At 41.7% G+C, this 27,356-nt stretch overlaps 1 protein-coding gene across 1 annotated transcript; it reads right to left on the reverse strand.

Annotated features, from left to right (window-relative positions):
• Positions 1-233: 233 nt before the first annotated feature.
• On the reverse strand, positions 234-18,581 carry LOC309545855 (gap junction beta-2 protein-like). Its single transcript, XM_082245251.1, has 2 exons — positions 18,450-18,581; positions 234-1,255 (listed from the first exon to the last, which is right to left on the reverse strand). The coding sequence occupies exon 2, from the start codon at positions 1,235-1,237 to the stop codon at positions 482-484; it is 756 nt and encodes a 251-aa protein (XP_082101377.1). The 5' UTR covers positions 1,238-1,255; positions 18,450-18,581; the 3' UTR covers positions 234-481.
• Between the last annotated feature and the right edge of the window lie 8,775 nt (positions 18,582-27,356).

Here is a 27,356-nt window from a genome sequence, read left to right on the forward strand (position 1 = left end):
GTCAGGCTGATCAGTCACCTGACAAGTCGCGGTAGTGTGAATGGAGACTTAATCTTCACAATACATTCAACAATTGTACAAAATCAGTGAGAATTTGGTTTCATTGTTAACACACAATAACAAATCTCTCTTGTAACATAAATAGCAAAAACAAAAAATAAAAACACACAGACATCAAAACATAAAGACATAATAAAAAAACACTACTGAATTTTAGTCAAAGACATGCTACTTTAAATTATTCAGAATCCCACCAATATGTAAAGCAATATTTCTAAATTTGCAAAGATACTTTGTAAATTTGCAAAAGCCATCCACCTTACACAGATATCTTAGAATGTTTCTGTGTCGAAGTTCTGTCATTCCTAAATATTCAGATCTAGGATATAATTCAATGTATTGTATAGACCAAATCCTTCTTCCTTAGGTTTGGAAAATGGCAGTTAAGGCTGAAGGGTGAACTAATTATCCATTCACTCGATTATTGTTCTTTCTGCTCATTTAGCATATTCTGCTTCTCTTCTTTGCCACTTATGTGGTTGGTGTTTTTCCTGGCATTTTTCCGGGCTCTTCTCAGAGATGCCTGAATGATGAGATAGCACAACTCTGCCACATTTAGGACCATACAAATGCCAGACACGATGATCATGAAGATGGTAAATACGGTCTTTTCAGTAGGCCTTGAAATAAAACAATCAACCACATTTGGGCAAGGCCAGTTGTCACACTTGACAAGACGTTGCATATGAAAGCCAGTGTAGAGAAAGTAGAAGAGATACATGAAAGTAGCCTCAAACAGCACCCTAAACAGAATGCTGATGGTGTAGGTCCACCAGAGTGTACCTACTATCCGAAATTTACGCAGTTTTAACTCCTCTAAGTCCCTCCCATCAGACTGAGAAGACAGGATCTTTTTTTGCAGTTGTCTTTTTTCACCGTGTTTCAAGTAAGCCACGTGCATGGCAACCAATAGCGCTGGTGTAGCCACAAAGATGAGTTGTAGGGACCAGAGCCTGATGTGAGACACTGGAAAGTGGTGGTCATAGCACACATTTTTGCACCCAGGTTGTAATGTATTGCAGGTGAAATCTGATTGCTCGTCACCCCAGACACTCTCCGCAGCTACCACCAGAATCATAATTCGGAATATGAACAGGACGGAGAGCCATATCTTGCCAATGCTTGTGGAATGTTTGTTGACTCCTCCAATTACTTCATAAAGAGTTCCCCAATCCATGCCGTTCGATGAACGTTTCTGAAAGACACAATGCCAACATTTAAAAAAAAACCCATAATGATAATGGACAAACTATCATAAAACAAACACTCTTCACCAATAATGAAATAGAAAAGATAGGAAATGGATCTTCTCTTGAAATCATGCTAACAATTAAACTACAAAAATATTTAGAAATCATACAAACAAATTAACATATTTTGCTATTAAATAAGAAAAAGTTCAAACAGAAAAACTCACATTATCAACTTTCACCTACCTAACAAGGAAAACTGTACTTGGTGAATTGTAACAACTTGGACAACCTATCGGTTACATATGTATATTCTCCCTATTAATAGATGTAAAATTGATTATATAGAGTGCCCTCTAGTGGTGATATGATGAACATAACAAAATGGTGAATCCTACTGTTATTTATCTGAATGTTCATAGACAATAGTAGAATCAATTACTACTTCTTATTATTTCTAGATTGATGATTTTTATGAGGAAAGAAATGAACAATTGAAAACAGAGGGTCTACAGGCAAGTGGGGAAAATGGAAGTAATAACTGATAAAATATACAGTATCTCATAAAACTGAGTACACCCCTCCCATTTTTGTAAATATTTTATTCTATCTTTTCATGTAACAACACTGAAGAAATGACACTTTGCTACAATGTAAAGTAGTGAGTGTACAGCTTGTATAACAGTGTAAATTTGCTGTCCCCTCAAAAAAACTCAAAACACAGCCATTAATGTCTAAACTATTGGCAACAAAAGTGAGAACACCCCTAAGTGAAAATGTCCAAATTGGGCCCAAAGTGTCAATATGTTGTGTGGCCACCATTATTTTCCAGCACTGCCTTAACTCTCTTGAGCATGAAGTTCACCAGAGCTTCACAGGTTGCCACTGGAGTCCTCTTCCACCCCTCCATGAGGACATCAAGGAGCTGGTGGATGTTAGAGACCTTGTGCTCCTCTGCCTTCCGTTTGAGAATGCCCCACAGATGCAGTGCCATCTTATGAGCATTAATGGGCCCCCGGGCAAAGCAGTGTACTGGGGCCCTGCCTACGCAATCACCCACAAGAATAAAAATGCAAATTATTGATAAGGCGATATTTATTGGTACAGCAGTGCCAGGCTAATGACAGCTTCCAAGTTCTGCGGCTGGGTGTGGTGAACACACACACAGACGGGAGTAAGACTCAACTGTCCTGTGTGTGCCTGTTTCCATGGAGGCGGACAGGCATTCCTGCAGTTGTAGGCTCCCCCTCCATGGCCCAAGAGGCCTGACAGCAGCACAGGGCCGACAGGCACTTGCCACCTGCTGAGTTAGGCGGCAGGATGCACACAGGAATCGGGACCATCTTTTGATACCCATACATGGCTGGAATTGGCCCTGTTAGCACCACCCATCAGCAAACATCGACTGGAAAGTTGAAGGAGCCAGGTAGTAAAATTGACATGCAAACAAGGAATGCATACTATCAGATACAAGCGATATTCAAACATCATAAGGCTGGCCATACACGGTCCGAATCTTGGCAGGTTTAGCAGGAACCAGTCGCAATTCAAACCGTAATGGGCAGGCGGTTATCGCTAGCAGCTGCTATATAATCAAGGTCTCCTGACGGGAACGGCTTCCCCCGCCCCCCGGCTGGGAATCACTACTGTATTTTCTTGTGATTATCGCTAGTGGCTGTTATATAATCAGTGCCTTCTCCTAACGGGAACAGCTACCCCACCCCCCTGCTGGGATTCACTACCAGATTCTCTTGCGATTATCGCTAGCTGCTGCTATATAATCACTGTCTTCTCCTGACGGGAACGGCTTCCCCGCCCCCCTGGTGGGAGAACACAATGGCTCGGCAAAAGAGATTCCCGACAGCACTGTCTGTGGCAATTGGCGAAGCGTGCAAATTTCTTTCCTGCAACTCGTGGTTGCAGCAACTCGTGGTTGCAGCAACTTGTGGTTGCAGGAAAGAAATTTGCACCGTGTATGGCCAGCAGTGAGATTCCTTCATCCACGCTATTTAGCATAGTGGAGGAATCTATTCCATTCATTCCTTTCTTTCTCTTGTTCAGCCCATGGAGTACCTCAACAAACCCTGGAACAGGACACAGACATGTTATTTCCAAACCCCTTGTGACATCCATCTGCCAAAGCTAATATATACCATATCAAAGGTTATGTCAGTGCTTTTCATTAACCAAAGTTTTTGCAACTATATTTTATCAGAAAAAGGGAAACGTGTTTATTTCTCTAGAGGAATGCCAGATATGGATACATACAGAATAACAGAAATGACCTTTTTAAATCTCAGGAAAAATATATTTGACTAAAAAGTCTTTTTCATTTTGGGTAGGGTAGGGAACAATTAAAACTCCTTCCTGTTGTTTACTGCTATCCAGGGTGACCTTAGAGAGATTTCCTATTCACTTCCTGCCCTGGCAACAATGGTTTCAGCAGATAGGAAGTGAGGAAAAATCTGTAATAGGGACATGGACAGAAAATAGAAATCTGTTAGGGGTTCTAGCCTCCCTTACTCTACTGAAGAAAGTCATTTTTTTCTTTGTGTTGCTGTTGGAGAGTTTTCTTCATTTCCTGGTTGGTGAAACTGTTGTTAGCAGGAGAGGAAGTGAGGGGAAATCACTCTATTAACCACTTTAAGACCGGAAGGATTTGCCCCCTTAATGACCAGGCCCTATTTTGCGATTCAGCACTGCGTTCATTTAACTGACAATTGCGCGATCGTGTGACGCTGTACCCAAATAAAATTGATGTCCTTTTTTTCCCACAAATAGAGCTTTCTTTTGGTGATATTTGATCACCTGTGCGATTTTTAATTTTTGCACTATAAAGAAAAAAAGAGTGACAATTTTGAAAGAAAAAAAAAAACAAAAAAACAATATTTTCACATTCTGCTATATGACATTCTCAAAAAAAAAAAAAATTTAAAAATCAAAATTTTTTGACATTTTAGGCCAATTTGTTTTCTGCTACATATTTTTGGGAAAAGAAAATTGCAATAAGCATATTTTGATTGCTTTGCACAAAAGTTATCGCGTCTACTAACTACGGGGAAGATTTATGTCATTTTTATAGTTTTTTTGTTTTTTTACTAGTAATGGCGGCGATCTGCAATTTTTTGCGGGGCTGCGACATTGCGGCGGACAGATCGGACCCCTAACTGACATTTTTGACACTTTTGGGGGGACCAGTGACATTACTACAGTAATCAGTGCTAAAAATATGCACTGTTACTGTACTAATGACACTGGCAGGGAAAGGGTTAACAGTATAGGTGATCAAGGGGTTAAATGTGAGCCTAGGGGAGTGATTCTAACTGTGGGGGGCATGGCTTCTGAGATGACCAACGAGACATATGATCCTATATAGAAGGATCACATGAGCTCTGTGATCATTCCAGGGAGAAGAACGGTCGGCTGTGTTTACAACAGCCGACTGTCCTTCTGTCTCAGCGGGGAGCGATTGCGGGGGTCAGGCGACAGTCAGAGCCGCCTGACACACGCATCGGCTTCCCCGCTGACGATCGGAGGTGGGAGTGCACTGCCGCTGGCGTGCGCTCGCCCCCTAGCTGCCGCCAGGCAACCATCATACCGATACCTGCTTTTGCCTGTAGGAGCCACTCTGCAGCCGTATATATAAAGCAAGCGGTCGGCAAGTGGTTAAAAGGATATGTTCAGGTTTGGGACATGTTACGCCTTTATTTAGAGTGTAGCATTTAACATTCTTCAGCACCCCACCCTCTCATCCCCCTCCCTGTGACAGTGGGCAGAGGACCTTCTCCCCGCAGCTGCTGTCACATTTTAAAATCTGTGAATAAAGTCCCATCTTCCACTGTGCCAGACAGCTTGTAGTTGTCAATGAACTACTGATGAGCGCTCCTCGAAGTTCATTGATATTTCTTTCAGCTTTCTCATAGAAAGCCCATACAGAGGTACAGGCAAAATTCTGGAGTAAAGCCCCGTACACACGCGTCGAAAATTGGCAGGGAATTTTCCGCCAACGTCCGATCTGCCGATTTTCGGCTTGTTAGTATGATGCTTCCGACAACCAACTCTGACTTTTCGGCCGAAAAAAATCTGGTGTGCAGACTAAAATTGTTGTTGGCCGTCAACACAACGGCCGATTTTCGTGCAGTCAGTACAGATTTCGACAGGGAAAAATCTGATGAGCAAGTCTGGGAATGCTCAGAGAAGAAAAAACACAAAGAAAACAAACCAACACATGACATCACTTCTGAAGTAGAATTTTGTTGGCAGAGAAAATTCGTGTGCAGTCTAGACACATTCCAACCAACAAAACACAACTTGGACAAAAGTCGGACGATCAGTTGGCCGATAATCGTTGCGTGTGTACGAGGCTTAAGTGTCTGCAGGAGCCTGATACTGCACCCACAATCCACTGATCACAGGTCCTGCAGGCTCCTGGAGGGAAAAATAATAAATGCACATTTTTTTATTGGCTTGACCTAATCTCCTAAACTCCATTAAAAGCTATAAAGAATTTGTTTATGCCATCTGTAAACTGAGGTTTTCAAGGATCCCCATTAATTGTCCTGAAAAGAACCAGTAAACAAAGATGGCCATTCAGGACTTTTCTGAGTGTCCTGTAATGCAGGACAGTGATAGGAATGGGTCCAATGGCAAACAATGGATGCTCTTTTGTCCATGCTTGTTGCCTGCCTTGGAAGTTCTGCAAAATATGTGCCTGGTGTGAATGGCCCTGAACTCATGATGGAGGCATATATTATCCAAACCAATTTAAATGCAATACAGTTTCAGTTTTTCATTTTACTATTAAACATGTAAACAGTTAGTCACGTGGAGCTTCTCTATGCGGCATAGACAGAAAAGTTTGTCAATGAATGTCTGAGCACTGAGCATGGTTGCACTAGTGCTGGGTAAGCAAGTCCAAGGGTCAGTTTTCCTACACAAATAACTAGATAAACCTCACATCTTTCAGGCTTCGTATACTTAGCTGAACTTTGCTGTGTGCACTTTTTATTCTCTTGAAATATAAACTGAAAAGTAAAATTATGAGTCACCATAGCTAACACTCAATCCCTGTCACTCTTATCTTGAAATTTTCTCTTTTTTACAAGATAGTGTTGATGAATTTAAGTCACTGAGCCAGCATAGAGTACAAAAACAATACACTTAAAAGAAAAACTCTCAATTCTTTGTTTGCAAAATATTTAGAGATACTAAACTTGGCCTATTGGGGTTGGTTTACCAAAGGCAAGTAGACTGTTCACTTTGCAAAGGAATTTTCCCTTAGGTTGGCGAATGAGGTGAAAATTCCCCTTTGCATAGGATACCTAATTGTATGCAAGGAAATTAAAAGAAACCAGTGGGGGTTGATTTACTAAAACTGGAAAGTGCAAAATCTGGTGCAGCTCAGAAAAAATCTGGTTCAGCCAAGCTCTGGTGCAGGCATGGTAGCCTTCGGCTTCTAACTTTGGCTTGTTCAATTAAACTTTGACAGTAAAAGCTGGAAGCTGATTGGTTTCTATGTAGAGCCGTGCCAGATTTTGCACTCTCCGGGTTTACTAAATCAACCCCAGTATGTCTGTTTGCACATAACTGGATGATCAAAGTCAGCAGAACTTCACCTCATTTACTGAGCAAAGGGAAAATTCTCCTGCAAGGTAAAAAATACCCTTACAAAATTAACAGTTTTTTTATTTTTAGTAAATCAGGCAAAATGTCTGACAGTGCCAGTAATGCCTAGGACCACAAATCAGATTAAAATCTGCAATTGAAAAATGATGGAAGGGGGTGAAACTTTAAATTGGGCCAGTGGCTATTGTGCAATCCTGATATGGACAATATGGCTTGTTTAAAGCCTCTTCGAAGTCTTGTCCAAAATTGCACCCATCATTTTATGATGCACCAAATTAGAGGTTTTAATGTCTTAGCTGTCATAACAATAAAGGGATATCCCAATCCCACCTATACAACCTTTCTTCAGCATTAGCCGGGATCTAAGGACCTCTGCTCCCTCTCAAAGAGCAGCAATCTGCATGCAGCCATCTGACTTTCCCCTCTGCTCCTCTGCTCACCAATCAGCAATGAGCTTGTTTCCAGTTATCTCCCCAGACATAAATGATATGCTCTTTGGATAAAGATTTATGTTGCACAATGGCCCACAGATTATGCTCTAAATTGTGGACTTTCTCTCTCCTTTCTTTTGTAACTTCAGCTGCCAGGATGCCGCACCAAACTTGGTGTTTATGAGAAATTGTGTCATGGCATAGAACAGGACTCAAACTTTCTAAACAAAGGGTCAGTTTACTGTCCCTCAGACTGTAATAGGGGGGAGTAAAAAAATGACACAGCACCTGTGGTCAGTAGGAAGGGGAATAGTGCCCCATCAATGGTATCAGTGGGAGGAATAGTGGTCATTTTTTATATCCATGGGAGGAATTGTGCCCCACTGTTGTTGTCAGTGGAAGGAATGGTGACTCATTGTTGGTGTCAGTGGAAGGAATAGTGCACCAAGGGCTGGATAAAAGCAAGCAAAAGGCAGCATACAGCCCGCGTGCTGCATTTTCAAGGCCACTAGCATAGAACGTACGCTAAGGGTCCGGCGGACTCCGTTTTGCTCAGTGGGGATCGATCCGCCAATCCCCGCTGAGCAGGCAGATGACAGCTCCATCTCCGCTTACTTTGCAGAGATGGACCTGTCAGAGCCCCGCTCTCCTCTATGGGAGATCGAATGAAAACGGGCCGACTGTCCGTTTTCATTCGATCCTTCAGACGGATGGAAAATAGGGTTTCCATCCATCTGGATTTCACTGAGCACATCAGATCGGATAGCAGCGAGTGTCAGCGGAGAAGTCACCGCTGACATCCGCTGCTCCATATAGGTACACGGAGCATCTGAACAGGTCCGCCTGAAAAACTGACAGGCGGACCTGATCGGAAAGCCCGTGTGAAAGGGGCCAAAAAGTCTGAATCTCATTTGTGTATAAGTCCAGGGTGATGTGGAGGGTGTTGGCTACTTAACATACACATTGCATTGTAAATATGCCTTAATATGTAACATATAACATAAAGTCATATTTTGGATGCAAAGGAAACAAAGAGTATAGCATTTCGTAAACAAAACTGTTAGTCCCGGTTCACACTACCGCGACTTGTCAGGCGACCTGTCAGCCTGACAAGTCGCGGTCCATTCAGTGCTACGGGAACCGTTCTAATAGGAGCGACTCAAGTCGCTCCGACTTAGAAAATAGTTCCTGTACTACTTCGGGGCGACATCGGAGTGACTTGCATTGACTTCAATTCTGTGAAATCCGTGCAAGTCGCGCCGAAGTTGCGGTGCATGCGACTTCACAGGTCGCCCCCGAAGTCGTGCCGCGGTAGTGTGAACTGACACTTAACTAAGCCTGAATATGTAACATATAGGCATTACAAAGTAATATGTAGGACTAGGATGCAAAGAAAACAAAAAGTATAGTAAACATAATTGTAACATAAGCCTGAATATGTGAAATATAAGTAACACAAAGTAATATGTAGGATGCAAAGAATGCAAGAGAAACAAAAAGTATAGTAAACAAAGCTTTTAAAAAAACTGAATATGTAACATACTGTATACCACAAAGTAATATGTAAGATGCAAATTTTAAAAAAGTATATAAAAAAATGCAAAATATGCCTGTATATGTAATATATAAGTACTATAACACATAGTAATATATAGGATGCAAAAGAAACAAAAGGTATAACAAACCAAAGCTTTCAAAAGCTTGAGGCTCGGTTCACATATATGCGATGCGGGAAGGCTGCGAATTCGCAGCCTGTTCCCGCATCGCACACGCACCCCCGGCAGTTCACACTGCCATATGCGATACGCTGGGGGTGTCAATGTAATCTTAACGACACCCCCAGTTTGATCGCGTATCGCAGTGCGATCGTGCAGTTCGCACAGGATCGGATCGCACAAGTGTGAACCGCTGTGCGATCCGATCCTGATGCGGCAGCAAAAATGCCTCCTGTGCGTGTTTGCTGCGGTTGCGATGCGAATTTAGCCATACAAACTGTATGGCTAAACTCGCACCGCACAGCTGATCGCATGTCATGTCGGAGCAGTGCGCTCCGACATGACATGCGAACCCCGCACTCGCATAAGTGTGAACCGGGGCTGAATATATAATACAAAGTAACATGTAGCATGCAAAAGGAAAAGTGTATAGCAAACAGAAAACAGAAGTGTGGTGTACTAATGCTGGTGATTGTGTCCTGTGTTATATAACAGCAGTCTGTGGAACATAACTAACATAATATAATGTAAAAGAGATCAAAATGTAATATGTAGTATACAAGAAAAGTCATCTATACAATCTAAAATTCATAGATGTGCTTCATGTTTAATGAAGGTGACACCCGGTGAGTAACAGTAACTGGTCACAGCCAGGTAAGATGGAGAACCAGCTTTTCATCTTACATACAAAGGGGTGTAATTAATGTCATACAGGAGATGTCACTCTGTGTTCCTTTGTAGGAATAGCGTAACACTTTTATTTATGTGAGGTGTGACGACAAACATCCAATAAACAATTTTTTCAGGAAGTGGATATAAAGACTTGCTAATGAAGATTTACTGCTGGCTTTACTCGTTGTTTTATTAAAGGTGTTTACAAAGCTGCATCCCCAAAACAGTGGGACACCTCACCGGCCAATGTGTGTCTGGTGTGAAACCATCAAGAAAAGGTTCTGTGTGATGCTGAGGCTGGATTATGACAACAAAGCAAATTACCTTCCACCCATCAATCAGTAATTCATTTTCATTCCTTAATCTGCAACAGGAAAATGAGCCATGGGCTATTTTGGTTACTAGGGACAATGCCTCCACTTAATGTGCCATAAGTTTCCTAAATAGCCCTCTGACTGATCCTGCTAAGGTCATATTATTGCTTTAGCAAGAAATAAAGTTACATAGTAGTTGAGGTTGAATAAAGATAACTGTCCATACAGTTTAACCTAAAACACACAGGTGATTTTAACATGGTTTTATAGCAACACTACAACATCCTTTGAGACTGCATTGGTGCTGCAGAAAAAGTCAATAGGAACAAGGTTTCTGAGAGTGACTGCAACCAAGACTGAGTGACACAAATCAAAAATCCCCCATGTAGCTTGGGCATAAAGTAGCATCACAACCTCAACCTCGGGAGTCCAATGTGTTTTCACCAACTACTGGGCAATGTTTGGCTCCCTGGGGACCTTTAGCAAGCCAAAGCTTGATACCATTGCTGTGTTCATAACTGCTTTGGCAGAGAGCACACTTCACACTGGGACATTCTTGATCAGCTTTTATCAACCTGATCAACAGAGGAACCCTTGAAATACCTTCCCGGTCTCAGGGAACCCCTCCTAAAAATGACTATATCTACAGCTCATGATACATTAGTGAGATGGTCGGTGGGAAGAATGCTCCTTACACTTGTGGTCATTGGGAGGAATTACTCCCTTACAAATAGCTAAAAAGATCAATAGTGCCAGTGGGAACTTATCTGAGAGGCAGAAATTGCTCATTGCTCAAGGAACCCCTAGCAACCTCTAGGGCAGTGATGGCGAAACTTGGCACCCCAGATGTTTTGGAACTACATTTCCCATGATGCTCAACTACACTGCAGAGTGCATGAGCATCATGGGAAATGTAGTTCCAAAACATCTGGGGTGCCAAGGTTTGCCATTACTGCTCTAGGGGAACCCTGGTTGAAAAACCCTGTTCTAGATGCTGTGTGGTTATATATATTGTAATATTATGCTTTTGCTTAACTAAAGCCCAAACTTTTTTTCTTCATTTTGGATAGAGTTGGGGAGGGTTATAACCCCATTAGTTATTGCCATCTTTGATTTATTGAGGATATTTCTCCTCACTTCCTGTCCCAAAGCCCCAACCGGAAGTGAAAGGAAATTGCTCCAAATTGTGATAAATCTCTTGTCAACAGGGTCACCAAAACTTGTGTCTCCATCGGAAGGTCCAGTTCTGGTGACAACTTAAATTTGGGATTTTCTTTCACTTTGATAATGGTCATCTGGAGAAATAGAGAGGATAAATCACCCTAAAGGGGACACAGACAGCTATTAAATCTAGAAAGAGTTCTGCAGGTATTAAATCCAGGAGTTCTGACCTTTCTCCAAAACTAAAAAAAAAAATGTTGCTTTTAGTTAAACTTTAAATTAGAGTGTCTCTATAATTGCAACCACATCATGTCCTATTTCTATCTGACTGCTCAGGGGTTTGCATAGGGTGTGTGTAGAAATGCTAATACTTGTAACTCCAAGACAGCTGGATAGCTTTGCATTGCCTAACGTCTATACAGTTGGTGTAATGATGGTGACTACCAGTGATTTCACCAACACTCAGCAACCCTGACCATACATGTAACAATAACTTCAAGACTTCATTCTTTCATTGCAAAATGATTATTAGGTCTCATGAACACTGGACATTATAAAAATGCTAGTAGCTTTAGCTGTAGAAAGCTGTAGCTGTAGAATGAGTTTTTCAGCGTTTTTGCAGTAGCGTTTTTCAGCATTTTTTTAGCTGTAGCGTTTTTTTAGCTTTTTTTTAGCAAAATTATACTCCTACAAAAGCTTATGGCTCATAAACGCTGATAAATGCCGAATAGCCACGTTTTTAATAGTTTTTAAGCTTTCATCAGAGTTAGAGCGTTTTTACAGCTGATAAACTCCTCTTGAAACCCGCTAGTTCTGGGGGGTTTTTCCAGCCAGAAAACGCCCCTCCTAAAAACTGCTGCTAACAGCCAATGTGTGCATGGACACAGAGGATAACATGCTGGCTGCAGGAAAAAAACGCCTGAAGCCAAAAAACAGCAGCTGTAAAAACGCCCAATGTGCATGAGGCCTTTATTGCAACAAAAAAAAAAGAGATTGTTCAGTTGAATGCACTCTGATTTCCCTCCAGGACGCTTTTGATAAGAACAATTCTTTATGTCCATTTGCTGCCATTTTTTCTGTAAAAACAATTATTTCATAGTAACAATGTTTCAAATAAAAAAGTTATATTGTTTATGGCTAGTATAAATCTTCATACACAGTTTTCTAAGCTGGCTGGATTTAGACTGAACAGCAAAGATCACTCGTCTATGACCGGCTTTGTGCTATCCACATAAGACAGTCTTCTTCTTCTTAGCCTCCGGTCACACTAGTGTGACTTGTCCTACGATTTGATAGTTTCAGATCGCATGTCAAGTTGCACCCTATTGTCCTCAATGGAAGCGGTCAAATCGGTGCGACTCTGATTTTGAAAGTAGTTCTTGCGCTACTTTTTGCAAGTTCTGGTGCGACCCGCATAGACATCTGTGCATGAAATTGCACAATGTCTTCCAAGCCGCACCTGAAGTCACACTGACATGCGGCTTAGAAATTGTGCAATTTCAAGTGAAGTCACATAATTTCAAAGCCGCATCCGGTGTGACTGAGAGCTTATATTTATATATGACCCTCATACTTCAATCAGCGCTGAGTCACTTACTTGGAACAACTATGCAGATCGGTAAAGTCAGAGAAAATGTCTTATCTATATACTTGTTCTGGGTCAGCGACTCAGAAATGATTAATGTAAAGCTGGCCATACAATGAGCGAATTTCAGTTGGTTCCTGATGAACCAGCAAATTTGGCTCAGTGAGTGGCCCTAATCCTTTCGACAAAAGTCAATCATTCAATTGACGTTTTTCGGAGGAGTCTGTAGGGAAAATATCCAAACAGCAGCTGCATCCAGTCAGATGTAGCCGCTGTGCAGGCATTCTGACAACTTCTATCAGAATGCAATACCCAAGCAGGGGGTTTCATCTACGCACACTGTTTAGTATGAATGGCGGAAACTATGATTTCTTTTGTTCAGCCTATAAATCTAAGACCAGCTTTAGAAGGTCAACATGACAACTGCCATTTTCAGGAGGGATAAGCAACCTCCATGTTTCCTCTCATGAGAGATTACCTGCTAATGCCAATACACGAAGTGTGCAAAATTTTCACAGTGTCCACCATACACATAAAGCTTCTAATCCTACAAATCCATTGAATGCTTTAAATCTCATAATAAAGAGTTACCTTCTATCAAATAGCAACACACATGCTACAATTCTTCTGTATGTAACTAAACATATTCTCATTCACCAGTCTTATTTATACCTTATCAATTTATATTTACAGTATGCTCCAATCCTCTTCCCTGCCTCCCCATAAAATAACAGATTTGTTCGATCAAAGCTAAATATAGTAATGTACTGTCTATCAAGGAACTGTCAGATGGCTATGCAATGCACAAGACAGCCATACATTGCATTAATGAGCATGGAATGCTAACGATTAGACTAGATGGCCTTGGAAGACGGGTTTTACAAGTGATAGGCACGTCTGAACTTTTTTCATCAATCTCTGCGTCTCTCTGCTGATGAAGCAGAGATGAATATATGATGATCCATTTCCTCTCTGTAGGCACTAGTGAAGAACTTACACAACAAGAACCAGAAGAGTAGATGTAACATTTCCACCTTGTCATGCATGCCCAACACAACAAGAAAGGTCCCAAGAATATAGGATATAGGCCTGAGATCTCCCCATAGAAAGTGAAGGGCTGATTAAAAAAATGAAATCTCACTATCCTGGGATGGGAAGATCCATGTGACCTGAATAAGCCGGCACATTATAATTCAGGTGTGTCAACATCCACCCTAATGAGAGCTATAGTTTTGTAATGAGTGTTTCTGCTGTGTTGAAACATGTATTAGGATCAGCACTCCAACAGACTCACGCTGTAGAGACGTATGCTGTTTACGTCCATTATCTTTACTATTCCATGTGTTTTTGGCTGCGTGTAAACTAAATCCCAGGCTGGATTTCTCAATCCCATTGTCAAGATATCCTCATTGGGAACTCCCTTGCTGCCCATACATTGTTGATATTACAGAGCTAAATGGTGGTTCCATGTTCGGATTCTGCACAACCTAAAGTAAATGAATTTGGCATCTGGATGTAATAGGGTATCATCTTTATTGTGGCCTTGTTAGAGGGGTGAAGACCCCAACCATTGTGCAGAAATCTTGCCACTGGAATTTAGCTGGCTGCTAATTCAACGCAATGTCTTCTTAAAACTGAAATATCAGCTTTACGTGGACTTGGCCTTTAATGACAATATAGCCCTGTCAGATAATTTACCCACCTATGGTCATATTTACAATAAGCTTTAGATTTATGGGCATACAATTGGTTAGATTGGGCAGGAAAACTTGGTTAGATTCATGAGAATGATCATCAGAATACCAGAACATTACTGTCATTAACAGTATAAGAGATTGTCTAAAGGGAAAAAAAGACAGGCCAAGTAAGAGTAAAGTCTTGTTCACACAGTTCGAAAATCAGTCAGTTTGGCCCTTATGTACAACTGTCTGTTCTACAGAAACTGGTCTCACGACCTGCTTCTGTCCAACGGCCATGCTGGAAAACCAGCGTCCAACCTGCATCCAATCAGCATTGGCAGCTGATCAATGTGTTATAGCGAGAGGGACAGTTCCACTGTCAGAATACAATAGCACAGCGGGGGGAATCGCCCCACTATCATTGCTGGGTTGAATGGAAACAAAAACTTCTAGTATGTACCCAGCTTAAGCAATTTAGAGCTTTTGACCTAAGGGTTGTAAGCAGCATAGTGGCCTAGTGGTTGGTACTACTGCCTTGCAGCACTGGGGCCCATGGTTTGAATCCTGGCCAGGACACTATTAGCATAGAGTTTCATGTTCTCCATGTGCTTGTGTGGGTTTTCTATGGGTTCTCCAGTTTCCTCCTATACTCTGAAGACATTCTGGTAGGTTAATCGGCTAAAATTGTCTCTAATGTATGTGAGATAGGAACCTTAGATTGTAAGACTGATGTGAATGTCTGGTATGTTATGCTCTGCATAATTTGTCATTACTATGTAAATATCTTTAATAAATAAATCATTTATAAATGTGTCTTTGGCCAGTTTACAAAATCTTTACCAGGGTTTAAAGAGACCCTGTCATTTTGCTTCATGTTATACTGATAGTGTCCACTACTAACTCTTTGCATTTAATCTTACCTTTCTGTACTTCCTGCCATTCCATGGGAGGCATCACAAGTCTGGGGGCAAGTGATCTCCCTCCAAGATGCAATGTGCAAACAAAAACCACCAATTGACTGTCACATGATAACCACTTCACTGACCCTGTGTAAGCTCCAAAAGCATCTGACATGGAGCTTACAGAGGGTTGGGACTCACAGCTCTGATAGAGGGGCAGGTGGGCAAGGTGAAGGTAAGAATAACTCAGCGAAGGGGAGGACATTCCAATATTTAGAGCCACATGGGCAACACCTGTGCAAAGTGACAAAGCCTTTTTAACATACCCTTATACATGACAATCTACCTTCTATGGGTAACCGCAGTCATGGTTAGCAAACAATTATCAAGGCAACCAGATATTTGAAAAGTCCAATTGCTAATTTTTTTCCCTCATGGTTAACTACCCTAGGCTGAGTGTTCAGGTTGATAAACTGTCTAAGGCACGCCATACATCATGCAAATTTATAAAAAAATACTTTTATCTTACTAACTTGTTTTTCAGGATCAGTTGCCCTTTCAAAGTGCTATGGTCAGTTATTAATAGTTAATCTCCATGTTAACATCCAACTATTAGAACAACTTCAACAGATTGGTCAATTTAACTGTCCTTGATGTAAAAATAAACAGCCTGTTCGCACCCAGATAAATACCTTCACCAATTACCTGGGTGGAACATACATTATCAACTTGTTCTACACATGAGGTAAAACAACGTGCTGTATAATGGTGCCTATAGACAGCTATAGGTGGGTATAGACTATAGCAGTGATGGCAAAACTTGGCACCCCAGATGTTTTGGAACTACATTTCCCATGATGCTCATGCACTCTGCAGTGTAATCAAGCATCATGGGAAATATAGTTGCAAAACAGCTGGGGTGCCAAGGTTCGCCATCACTGGACTATAGATACATTTACAAGCACACTATGCGTCCCCGGGCATCTACAACCTCTAGGGAGTACTTAAACGTGGTTGGACAACCATACAAGTTTGGTCTAAAACAAGGAAGACCACCTGCAGCCATCTCCATGTGATGGGTTACCAAGTGATAAACAATGTTTTCACACATATCCTTCCCTTAGAATACCTCAGCCCGTAGTGTCTACAAATGACTCAAAAACATTAGATCCACTTGATGTGGCGTCTATATTTGCTACAAAGATAAAACATCAATTCACAAATTAAGCATCCTTATCGGAAAAAATAATCCAAATCCTATTTAGTTTAATTTATGAAAACATCTGCAACAATGTCCGCCTGTGTTATATAACAGCCACAAATCAGAACAACACATGCACTAGGAAAAGCAGTTGGGGGGGGGGGGGATCAATAAAGGAGTAATTTAAAGTATATCTTAGAACGAGACGGTGATCTCTTACTCTTGGGTACTCTATCCAAAATAAAAAAGGTTTAGATATAACCATTTTTTTTGGTTTTGGATAGAGTACCCAAGAGTAAGAGATCACCGTCTCTTTGTCCCAGACTGAGAAACGTACATTTTGAAATTCTCAATGAAATAAAGATTGAGGGGAATCTTCCAATGTTCCACTTGTTCTGGTGATAAGAATACAAGAAAATATTTCCTTCATTTTGTAAGGATTTCTTGCATTTCCTGTTTTGTCTACGACACAGTAAGTGAACGGAACTCTCGCCAATGGGACAACGGCAGAAAAAACTTGATGTCTTACCCCATACTTTATCCAAAATTAGAAAATAGATTTAGCTTTGAATATACTGTATCTAAAAACTTAGTTCGTTTGACTTCAAATACCCATTCAGGTTAAAGGGAATGTAAAAAATACAGAAATTTCTGATGAACCTGTTTGGGTATTTGACATAAACAAACTCCGACACCTGTTCTCAACCTGTTTACCCTGAAGGAACATTTTGAAATAATTTCTCAATAAAGCTTTCTAAAAAATATTCTATTCTAAAACTCATGGCAGAACAACAAGATCAAAGATTAACTTCCCCCTACAATGACAGTCAATGGAAAATTTCCTCTTTGCTTTGGATGTCACTGTAGACAGAAGATCAGTCTACCAATGTCCCCTTGTCAGAGAACGCCTTACAAGGTACCCTTAGGTCCTACAGAACCTTGGTTGAGAAAGGATGGACTAGGACAAATATCACTCTTTAAATTGCCGTGAAGACTAAGAAAGTTGGGTACACATGGATCAAAATTCCTGTTAAACCGCCAGACTTTTGACCTGTAAAGCTCTGTTCACAATGTTGCAACTTGGGACCCGACTTGTGAGACTCCAAGTTGCATTACATGTAAAATCCCATGTTAGTCAACGAGAGCTGTCTTAATTAGCACTACTGAAGTCGCTCTGACATTAGAAAAGGTTCCTGCACTACTTCAAGGCGACTTCTACCTGACTTGTGCCCATAGACTGTATTGGAAGTCACTTCCAAGTAAAATCCTCATCTCTATTGATGATATTTGGATCCAACATTAGAGGAAGATTACTTAGGCGTTCCCTGAAAGTTGCATCAAAGTAGTACTTAAGTTGCTAACAAATCGTCAGGAAGTCAGCTGGAAAAGTTCCGCCTTAAATTGGGCGACTTTCAGGTCGCAGTGGTGTGAACCGAGCCTTGCCCTCTCTGTTCACCATAAGCCGATTGTTAGAATCTAACTAGCTGCCTATACATCAGTAAAGACAGAACTTATTCCAATAAAATAGGACCCAACCAGCCGATGCCATACAAATAATAGTCTGTTACCTGTTTAGTGTCCATGCCCTGTAGTAGAATTACGGTGAGTGACCACACATTACAGATTTGGTCCTCATCCCTCTCTTTCTTCTCAATAAATAGGCACATGTGTAATATAATTACAAGCTTACATCATTTATACATAACACATAACATTCTGTCCACTTCCCTTGTTTGGAACATCGGGATAATATTTTTCAGCTAAGTAAACCTTGTTTGCTTCCATTCTTCAGTGATTCAATCCATTGTTATGTGCAGCACTGGATTATTCACTCACACCTGAGCACAGGTACAGAACATTTCTATGGCACTCCTACATACACTGCAATGGAATGAGGAAGGCAGGGGGAACACTTACCTAATCTCAGGAGTCTACAGGTAGGTGATGTCAGGTCCCCAGGGAAATGGGCACCCCTAGTACTGATTCTCCCAAATTTCCACCTGTCCGTGCAGATCACACCTCCTCCACCTCCTTCTTCTCTCCTTCTCCTTCTCTCTATAGAACTTTCTGCACACTCAGCGCACAGCTACTATTTATCGCTGCCTCTGCCTGGCTCCGCCCCCTCCCCACCCCCCGATCACTCCGCACTCATTCCTCCCATACAGAATACTTTCTATTATTTTCACCGGAGAAGGGAACGGAATAGAATATTGTACACATTGCCCGAGAGAGAGAAAATGTCAGAAGGTCCTCATATCGGACTATGAGCCGGGGAACTTCTTATGGCTGCCTCTGGGGGGCGCTCGGCGGATTATGTCATACCGGAGATCATTTCTCTATCGGAGTCATCAAATAATAAATGAGCACAGCCCCCCGCAATAAGGATTGATAAAGAGAAATCTCGTCTCTTAACTCGGAGTAAAGCAATAAAATAAATAATCTGTCTGCTGAGCTGATATTTTATTGCGGTCTGTTTGTGCTAAAATATATGCATAGCATTTGTTGGTGCAGATTTGGCATTTTATACAGAGAGAAATACATAGAATATGTATACTGCTGTGCCTGCACCAGGAGATATACATACATATTAGAGCCATTCCTAGGGCTTCTCACATCACATTCCTATTAGAAGTCCAGCTTTATTTCACACAAATGTTAAGAAAAGTATATACAATATATATATATATTATCATTGTGCACTGATCTATATGCAGGGAGCTTGTGATTGCAGATTACAATGATAGCATAAAGATGGTGGTGATTGTAGATCATACAATAACATAAGGATGGTGGTGATTGTAGATCATGCAATGATAACACAAAGATGGTGGGGATTGTAGATCATCCAATGATAACATAAAGATGGTGGTGATTGTAGATCATGCAATGATAACAAAGATGGTGGGGATTGTAGATCATACAATACCATAAAGATGGTGGTGATTGTAGATCATACAATGATAAAGATGGTGGTGATTGTAGATTATGCAATAATAGCATAAAGATGGTGGTGATTGTAGATCATGCAATGATAGCATAAAGATGGTGGTGATTGTAGATCATACAATGATAGCATAAAGATGGTGGTGATTGTAGATCATGCAATGATAGCATAAAGATGGTGGTGATTGTAGATCATGCAATGATAGCATAAAGATGGTGGTGGTTGTAGATCATGCAATGATAACATAAAGATGGTGGTGATTGTAGATCATACAATAACATAAAGATGGTGGTGATTGTAGATCATACAATGATAACAAAGATGGTGGGGATTGTAGATCATGCAATGATAACATAAAGATGGTGGTGATTGTAGATCATGCAATGATAACATAAAGATGGTGGTGATTGTAGATCATGCAATGATAGCATAAAGATGGTGGTGATTGTAGATTATGCGATGATAACATAAAGATGGTGGTGATTGTAGATCATGCAATGATAGCATAAAGATGGTGGTGATTGTAGATTATGCAATGATAACATAAAGATGGTGGTGATTGTAGATCATGCAATGATAACATAAAGATGGTGGTGATTGTAGATCATGCAACGATAGCATAAAGATGGTGGTGATTGTAGATCATGCAATGATAACATAAAGATGGTGGTGATTGTAGATCATGCAATGATAACATAAAGATGGTGGTGATTGTAGATTATGCCATGATAGCATAAAGATGCTGGTGATTGTAGATCATGCAATGATAACATCAAGATGGTGATTGTAGATCACTCAATAATAAAATAAAGATGGTGGTGATTGTAGATCATACAATGATAACATAAAGATGGTGATTGTAGATCACTCAATGATAAAATAAAGATGGTGGTGATTGTAGATCATACAATGATAACATAAAGATGGTGGTCAGGGTTGCTGATGAGGCAGTACAGCTGGCCCTCCTGTACCAGGCTCAGGCCCCATCAGTTCAAACGGGGGGCCGGGTCCCTCCTGAGCAGGAGAGCTGGCTGTACTGCTATATTGCTGACACTGATCCTCTTGTGGCTCCCCCTGCAGTGCTGCTTCTCCTCCTCTCCTGCTGCATTGCAGGGAGATCAGTTTCAAGTATATGCATCCCCACCCCCTTTTCACTGCTCTGATCACCCCCTCCTGTTTGCCTCCCCCTCTTGAACCCCCCTTTCACCTGCTGTCTGAGTCCCCATGTGTACCCTTTCCCTCACAGCACAGCTGGCTTCCCTGCTTTCTTCTCTCTCCAGCTGCCAACTGCTGAGGTCACACAGGGGGATTATTTCAGGATAGAGGACAGGGGCCATTAAATATGTCATATCTATCGGGCCCTTTCTTTCTTAAAAGAGCCCAGTGAGTGATTGGTACTGATCACTCCTGTGCCCATTCATCACTGAAGCATAAAAACGGTGTTTACTATGCTTCAGTTTGAGAATGAACAGGAAGCCTCTAAATGCTTCGTATTCATTCATCTGTGCATCTGAGACTGTAAAGAAGGGGGTGGAGGAATCTGTCCTCCTTCCTCTTCTCTGTTCCAAAAGTGAAACCTCACCAAAGCCCCGCCTCCAAGAGGGCAGTTAACTACTTCCCGGCCAACGATGTCATTTGACATCATGGACTTTGATGATGGGTGCAGCTGCAGTCATCATTCAGATATCTTTTTTTCTGCCGGCGTTTCCCTGCACTGTAAAAACAATCATAGCTTCTTGATTGTTTTCAGAGGCAGTGGGAGGTGAGGCCCCCCCTTCCTGATGCCCTCTAGTGCTTCTAGCGAGAATGAATCGGCCGGCATCGGAAGTTTACCATAGAGCTATCTGAGGATCAGATGGTCCCCGGTCACCTCTATGACTGGATGCGATGTTGTGACGTTACGTCCAGCATTGGCAGTTGTAAACACTGCAGTTGCCTCGGCTGGGAAGCCGAGATAATTTTTTTATTTTTTTTGGTTTTAGGCTTTCCAGCCTAGAGGAGAGATGTGGGGAATTATAGACCCCCAATCTCTCCATAAAGAGGACCTGTCATGCCCTATAGACCTCCGATCTCTCCATAAAGAGGACCTGTCATGCCTTATAGACCCCCGATCTCTCCATAAAGAGGACCTGTCATGCCCTATAGACCCCCAATCTCTCCATAAAGAGGACCTTTAATGCCCTATAGAACTCCGATCTCTCCATAAAGAGGACCTGTCATGCCCTATAGACCCCCAATCTCTCCATAAAGAGGACCTGTCATGCCCTATAGACCTCCGATCTCTCCATAAAGAGGACCTGTCATGCCCTATTCCTATTACAAGGGATGGTTATATTCCTTGCAACAGGAATAAAAGTGATAAAAAAAATGTAAAGGGAAAGTGTCAAAATATAAAAATAAATGTAAAATAATAATAAAAAAAGAAAAAATTTAAAGCGCAGAAGCGAACGCATAGGTACGTTGTGCCCGCATATGTAAACAGTGTTCAAACCACACATGTGAGGTATCGCCATGAACGTTAGAGTGAGAGCAATAATTCTAGCCCAAGACCTCCTCTGTAACTCTGTCCAGGTAACCTGTAAAAAAAATGTAAAATCTCGCCTCTGGAGATTTTTAAATACTGAAGTTTGGTGCCATTCCACGAGTGTGCGCAATTTCAAAGCGTGACATGTTAGGTATCTATTTACTCGGTGTAACATCATCTTTCACATTATGGGAAAAAAATCAGGCTAATTTTAGTGTTTTTTTTTTTTTTTTTTAATTCATGAAACTTTTTTGATGTTATCGCGGTTCCAGGCAGTCACACAGCTGGAGTTGGCGAACCCAGAAAGAAGACGGGGGAAGATGGAAGCTGTGTCAATGGTGACAAAGTGCCGCTGGAAGGGCTTCATTCTAAGGTAAGTTACACATAATGTGTTAGTATGCGATGCATACCAGCACATATATTGCTTCACCTTGCAGGTTAAATAAAAAAATAAAAAAATCATTGGTGGTTTACTACTGCTTTAAAGAGGAGCTTCAGCCTGTAAACAAAAATGTAAGAGACTGTGGGGAGAGGGGGAAGGGGGGAGGAGGGGTGGGCCAAATGTCTGCTCAGATCGCCACATTGATCTGACCAGAAGTGGGAGAAGTACCTGTCAGAATCATGTACCCCCCCTCAAAAGAAAAAAAACATTGAAAATGTGCTAGAGGAGGGGGAGGGAGGAGCAAAAGCAGAAGATCACCTTTGGGGTAAAGTTCTAGTTTAATGAAATGTCACTTTGAGACATTTGTGAAAGGTTTGTACACAAAAAAGAAAACAGCGTGATGCAGTGTGATGTTTTCAGGGCATTGCCAAAGCCGATATATATCGAGGGCCGATCTGCACTTTCCCCGATATATCGAAATCGGCGCCTGAGGTTATCGGAAAAATGCTTGTACGGGAGTGATGCCTGCAGCTAGAGGCATCACCCCGGTACCGGCGTCCATAGCCCACAATTGGCTGTCTTGTAATGACAACAGATGAAGCTGAGAAACCGCTCAGCTGTCATTACAAGGAGCGGGAGGGGACGTCCAGCCCTCCCGCCGCCTTCTGCGGCTCCCCCATGTCCCCCGTCCCACCGGGAGACCCGGGCAACCATCCTGCACGGCCGCCGAAGAGAAGACCCGATCAAAGCCGCATTCGGCTCTTATCGGGTCTCCGTGTAAAAACCCGGAAGTGATATCATGACATCACTTCCGGGTACTCTGCGCCAAATTCAAAAGAATTACAGCATTCAAAACAGCCAAACTTAAGTGCAGAGGAGGGGTTTGGGGTCTTTTAGACCCCCAGATCCCTCCACAACAGTACCTGTAAAAAAAAAAAAAAAAAAATAGTAAAATAAATTAAAAAAATTTTTTTTTTTAAATGTCCGAAAAATTAAACGACCATGGCGTCCAAAAAGCATTTTTTTTTTTTTTGCGCAAAACTGCTTTTAGACTAACTGGAAAACGGCGACAGCGAAACTGTGTTACTTAAAGAACTGAGCGATAGCGATTTGTGGGGAAAAATCGTCATTGGGTACGGAAAGTGATGACAGCGACGATTCTGATGTCTCTTTCTGACACATCGCTTGTGGAATTTGGGAAGTATACCAAATGATTCTTCAGAATTTCCAACGGAGCGATGTGCCAGAAAGAGAAATCAGAATCGTCGCTGTCGTCACTTTCCGTACCTGATGACGTATTTTCCCACGAATCACTATCGCTCAGTTCTTAAAGTAACTCAGTTTCGCTGTCGCCGTTTTCCAGTTAGTCTAAAAGCAGTTTTGCGCAAAAAAAAAAAAAAATGCTTTTTGGACGCCATGGTCGTTCTCAATTTTCCAGGCGCAAAGAACTGGAAACACACAGGCAGGGCTCTGGAAAAGTCTCCAGGTGAATTCCTGTGGTGAAATGGCGTGATACAGTGTAATCCGTTAGGAATCACATCTTTGTATCATGTCATTTAGTGTGTTTACATTTTTTAAATTGCCGCCGGTTCCACCCACTGAGTCGCAACGCTCACAGGGAAGGGAACCGGAAGAGAGGTGCTGGCATCGGCTGAGCACATAGCAGGAGGACAGCGGAAGGACGGCGGGGGAGGACGGCGGGGATCGCAGGGGAAGGGGAGTTTTAAAATGTAAAACAACAGATTTCTGTGTAAAACAATGTACCGCTTTTAGCACAGAAATGTGGACCGCCAGGGAGGTTAAAAGCCAACCACCATTTTTAGATTTGTGAGCGGTACATTTGTGCAGAGGGGGCGCAATTAAACAAAATTTAAAAGACAACGAAAAAAAAACACAACAAACACACATGAAAGAAAGAAATGTGAGAAAGTCAAAGCACATTTAGACCACCTGTGTGAGTGCAAAAAAAAGTGTAAAATCATTGTGCGTGCAATCAAACTTCAACAGGTAAATATGTGATAATGATGGTATGGCTTTTAGTAGAGATTCCCAGTGGTCAACCCAGACCTCATGCAAAAACACTGATTTGCTTTTAAAGACCAGTCTCCCAGTACCATATAATCATGTTTTTTCCCTGCCATGAATAACTGAAATACCTGATAGTTACAGCTTGATTCTTAATGATGGGCCTGTGCCATCACATGGGAGCAGGGAGACAAATGTGCAAGCTCTGACTTAAGGATCATACCCAACAGCCAAGCAGAGACTGGTTGCTAAAGCCCCGTACACACGTACCGATTGTCAGCCGCAAATATTCGGCATGCCGACCGATCGGCCGATTGTCGGCTTGTAAGTATGATTCTTCCGACAGCCGACAGCGCATTTTTGGCCGAACAGAATCTGTCGTGCAGGCATTAAAATTTTTGTAGGCCAACAACAGAACGGCCGATTGTGCGTCAGTCAGTACAGATTTCGGCCGACAATCAGCAGATTTGCAAGACTGGGCATGCTCAGAGAAGAAAAAAAACAAGGAAAGTTAACCATCACATGACATCACTTCTGCAGTTGGCTGTTGTTGGCCGACAAAATTCGTGTGCAGTCTTTTGCACTTTTCAGCGGACAGGAAGCCCTGGACAAAAGACGGCCGATCGTTCAGCCGACGATCGGTACGTGTGTACGGGGCTTTAGTCCTCCATTCACAAGCACAGTTCAACTTTGTTCAGGTAAACTACGAGAGGAACCATGAAGATGTAATTCTGCACTCTAAACTTGACAGGTTAGTGCAAAATTGCAGGTTCTCTGAAATCTAAAAATATTCAAGGACATGTACAGCAGAGGCAACTAGACCTGGTTAGATCAGGTTCCCGCAATAAATAAATATTGCACATAGTGATGGGGGGGGGGCTCAAAAACAAGTAGGTACACACCAATCAGAAATGTATAGACATGATCAGGAGCAAACTCCTGTGCTTAATCAGTGAGCTATTGTGAAGGTTTATGTGTCAGATAAGTGATGAGAAAGCTGGATGATCAGGAGCCAACTGGGGTTAATTCACCAGAACCGGAGAGAGCAAAATCCGGCGCAGCTCCGCATAGAAACAGATTCCAGGCTTTTTTTGTCAAAGCTTAATTGCAGAGGCTGAAGTTAAGAGCTAATTGGCCACCATGCACAGCCGCACTAAATCCCGCACCCTACCCCAGCCCTAGCAAATCAACCCCAGTGTGCCTAGTGGAGTAGGTGGTGTTGACAATAGTAGGTCTGACTGACAGTAGCTGTGACTTGGAACTTTCTAGATATAAACTCTGGCTATGGGCTACAGTTAAAGGTCCGCTATACATTTAGATCAATGGGATATATTACAGATGTACAAAGCCGAGTCCTAAAAAAAATACAAGACACTTTTTTCTTCTATTAATCCATGATGTAGAAGACACCGGTTTCTCTCTATCTTCGGATTGTGTGGATACATCCATGAGCATCAAAGCCTCATAGCTGCAGAATTCTTCATTTGATGTGCTCCAGCTTTCTGTTAATAAAGCAGTGTCCATGCTTTCGGGACATCGTGAGTGTGCACCTTGTAGTGTAGAAGTGTAGAAATGATCAAAGTTTTCTATATCCCAATAATAGCTTTAAGAGCTTGTTTGAGCACAAACGCTTGCCAAGTGTGTTTATCATTTTCCTTAAACGGTCCATGATTTCCTTCAATATTATGACTCTATATCTGCTGAAGAGTAATGCTACTTCTATTTTCATTTATGGCTATTGCGGACTGTTTACTCTTTACTGAGAGTACTGGGGTCTGTTTGACCCCTGATCTCTCCTCTGCCCTCAAAAGCATCTGATCCAACTGGAATTGGTTTGATCAGATTTTTTTTGTCCTATGTGTTGCAAAAACCTAGAATGAAAAAAAAAACCCATGAGTGAACAAAAATCGTGCATGTGAAACACACACTATAAAGTGCACTTTAGGGTGTGCTTTAGCCCACCCCTCCAAAGGAGTAGGACCTCTACCCTGACCCCTGGGGTGCAAGGCTGGCCCCACTCTTCAAGGCTAGCCGAAGCTGACCATCAAATACTATCTCAGGGGAGCTCTCCCGAAGAAGGAACCTGAGGGCTACACATCCTCCCTCTAGATGTCAGGGTAAGCTTGAGGACTCACATCCTTCATCCAGTGAAAAACACACACAAAAATTAAACGTGGGAAAAAAATAAATTAAAAAATCAAAAGTGGCTGTGCAGATTGTGCACTGGCTAGGCTCAATCAGATGCTTTACAAGACGGTGACCGCTTGTAAACAACAAACCAAAATAGGAAGTGCCAAAATCTTCATTGCTTCCAGTTTCATACAACACCATACAGATGATCGGAGAATGGAAGTTCCTCCTTTATCTCTATAGTGTGCTGGGACCTTCACTCTGATCAGTTTTTGATTTTTTTTTTTAAATTTCATTTAAAAAAAGCAAGAAAAATGCATCCGTTTAAATCCTATAAAACTCTTCATACCAGTCAGGTGTGTTTCAGTTGCATTTTTGGCTGCTTTTTAACTGCTCCATTGCAAAAACGCATAATATTCTGCTTTTTATTTTTTTACTAAAAATATTAAAAACTCAAACCCAACTGACCAGTATAAAGAGGTCCATAGGATTTAAAGGGATGCATTCTGCATCTTTACAACAGAGCAGTGAGAAAGCAGGCAAAAACGCAACTAAAAGGCATCTGAATGGTGTGAAGAGTTACGGGATGCATTTTTCTGCTGTTTTTTATTTACTCAAAAACATATCAGTGAGAATGGGCCCTAAAGGTGGTCAGACAGGCATACTCCTAATTGCTATCATAATTAAATATGTATCTGAGTGAGTGATGCCTAATGTTTTAGAACCTTTATCAACTGTCACTGCCAAGACTTCCTTATGGTGGCAGTGGCAGGTGAAAAAGGTCCTTAAAAATTAGGCGGCACTCAGATACATACAACA

The sequence above is a fragment of the Pelophylax lessonae genome, assembly GCF_965119305.1.
Source record: "Pelophylax lessonae genome assembly, chromosome: 2".
In the NCBI taxonomy this organism is placed as follows: Eukaryota; Metazoa; Chordata; class Amphibia; order Anura; family Ranidae; genus Pelophylax; species Pelophylax lessonae.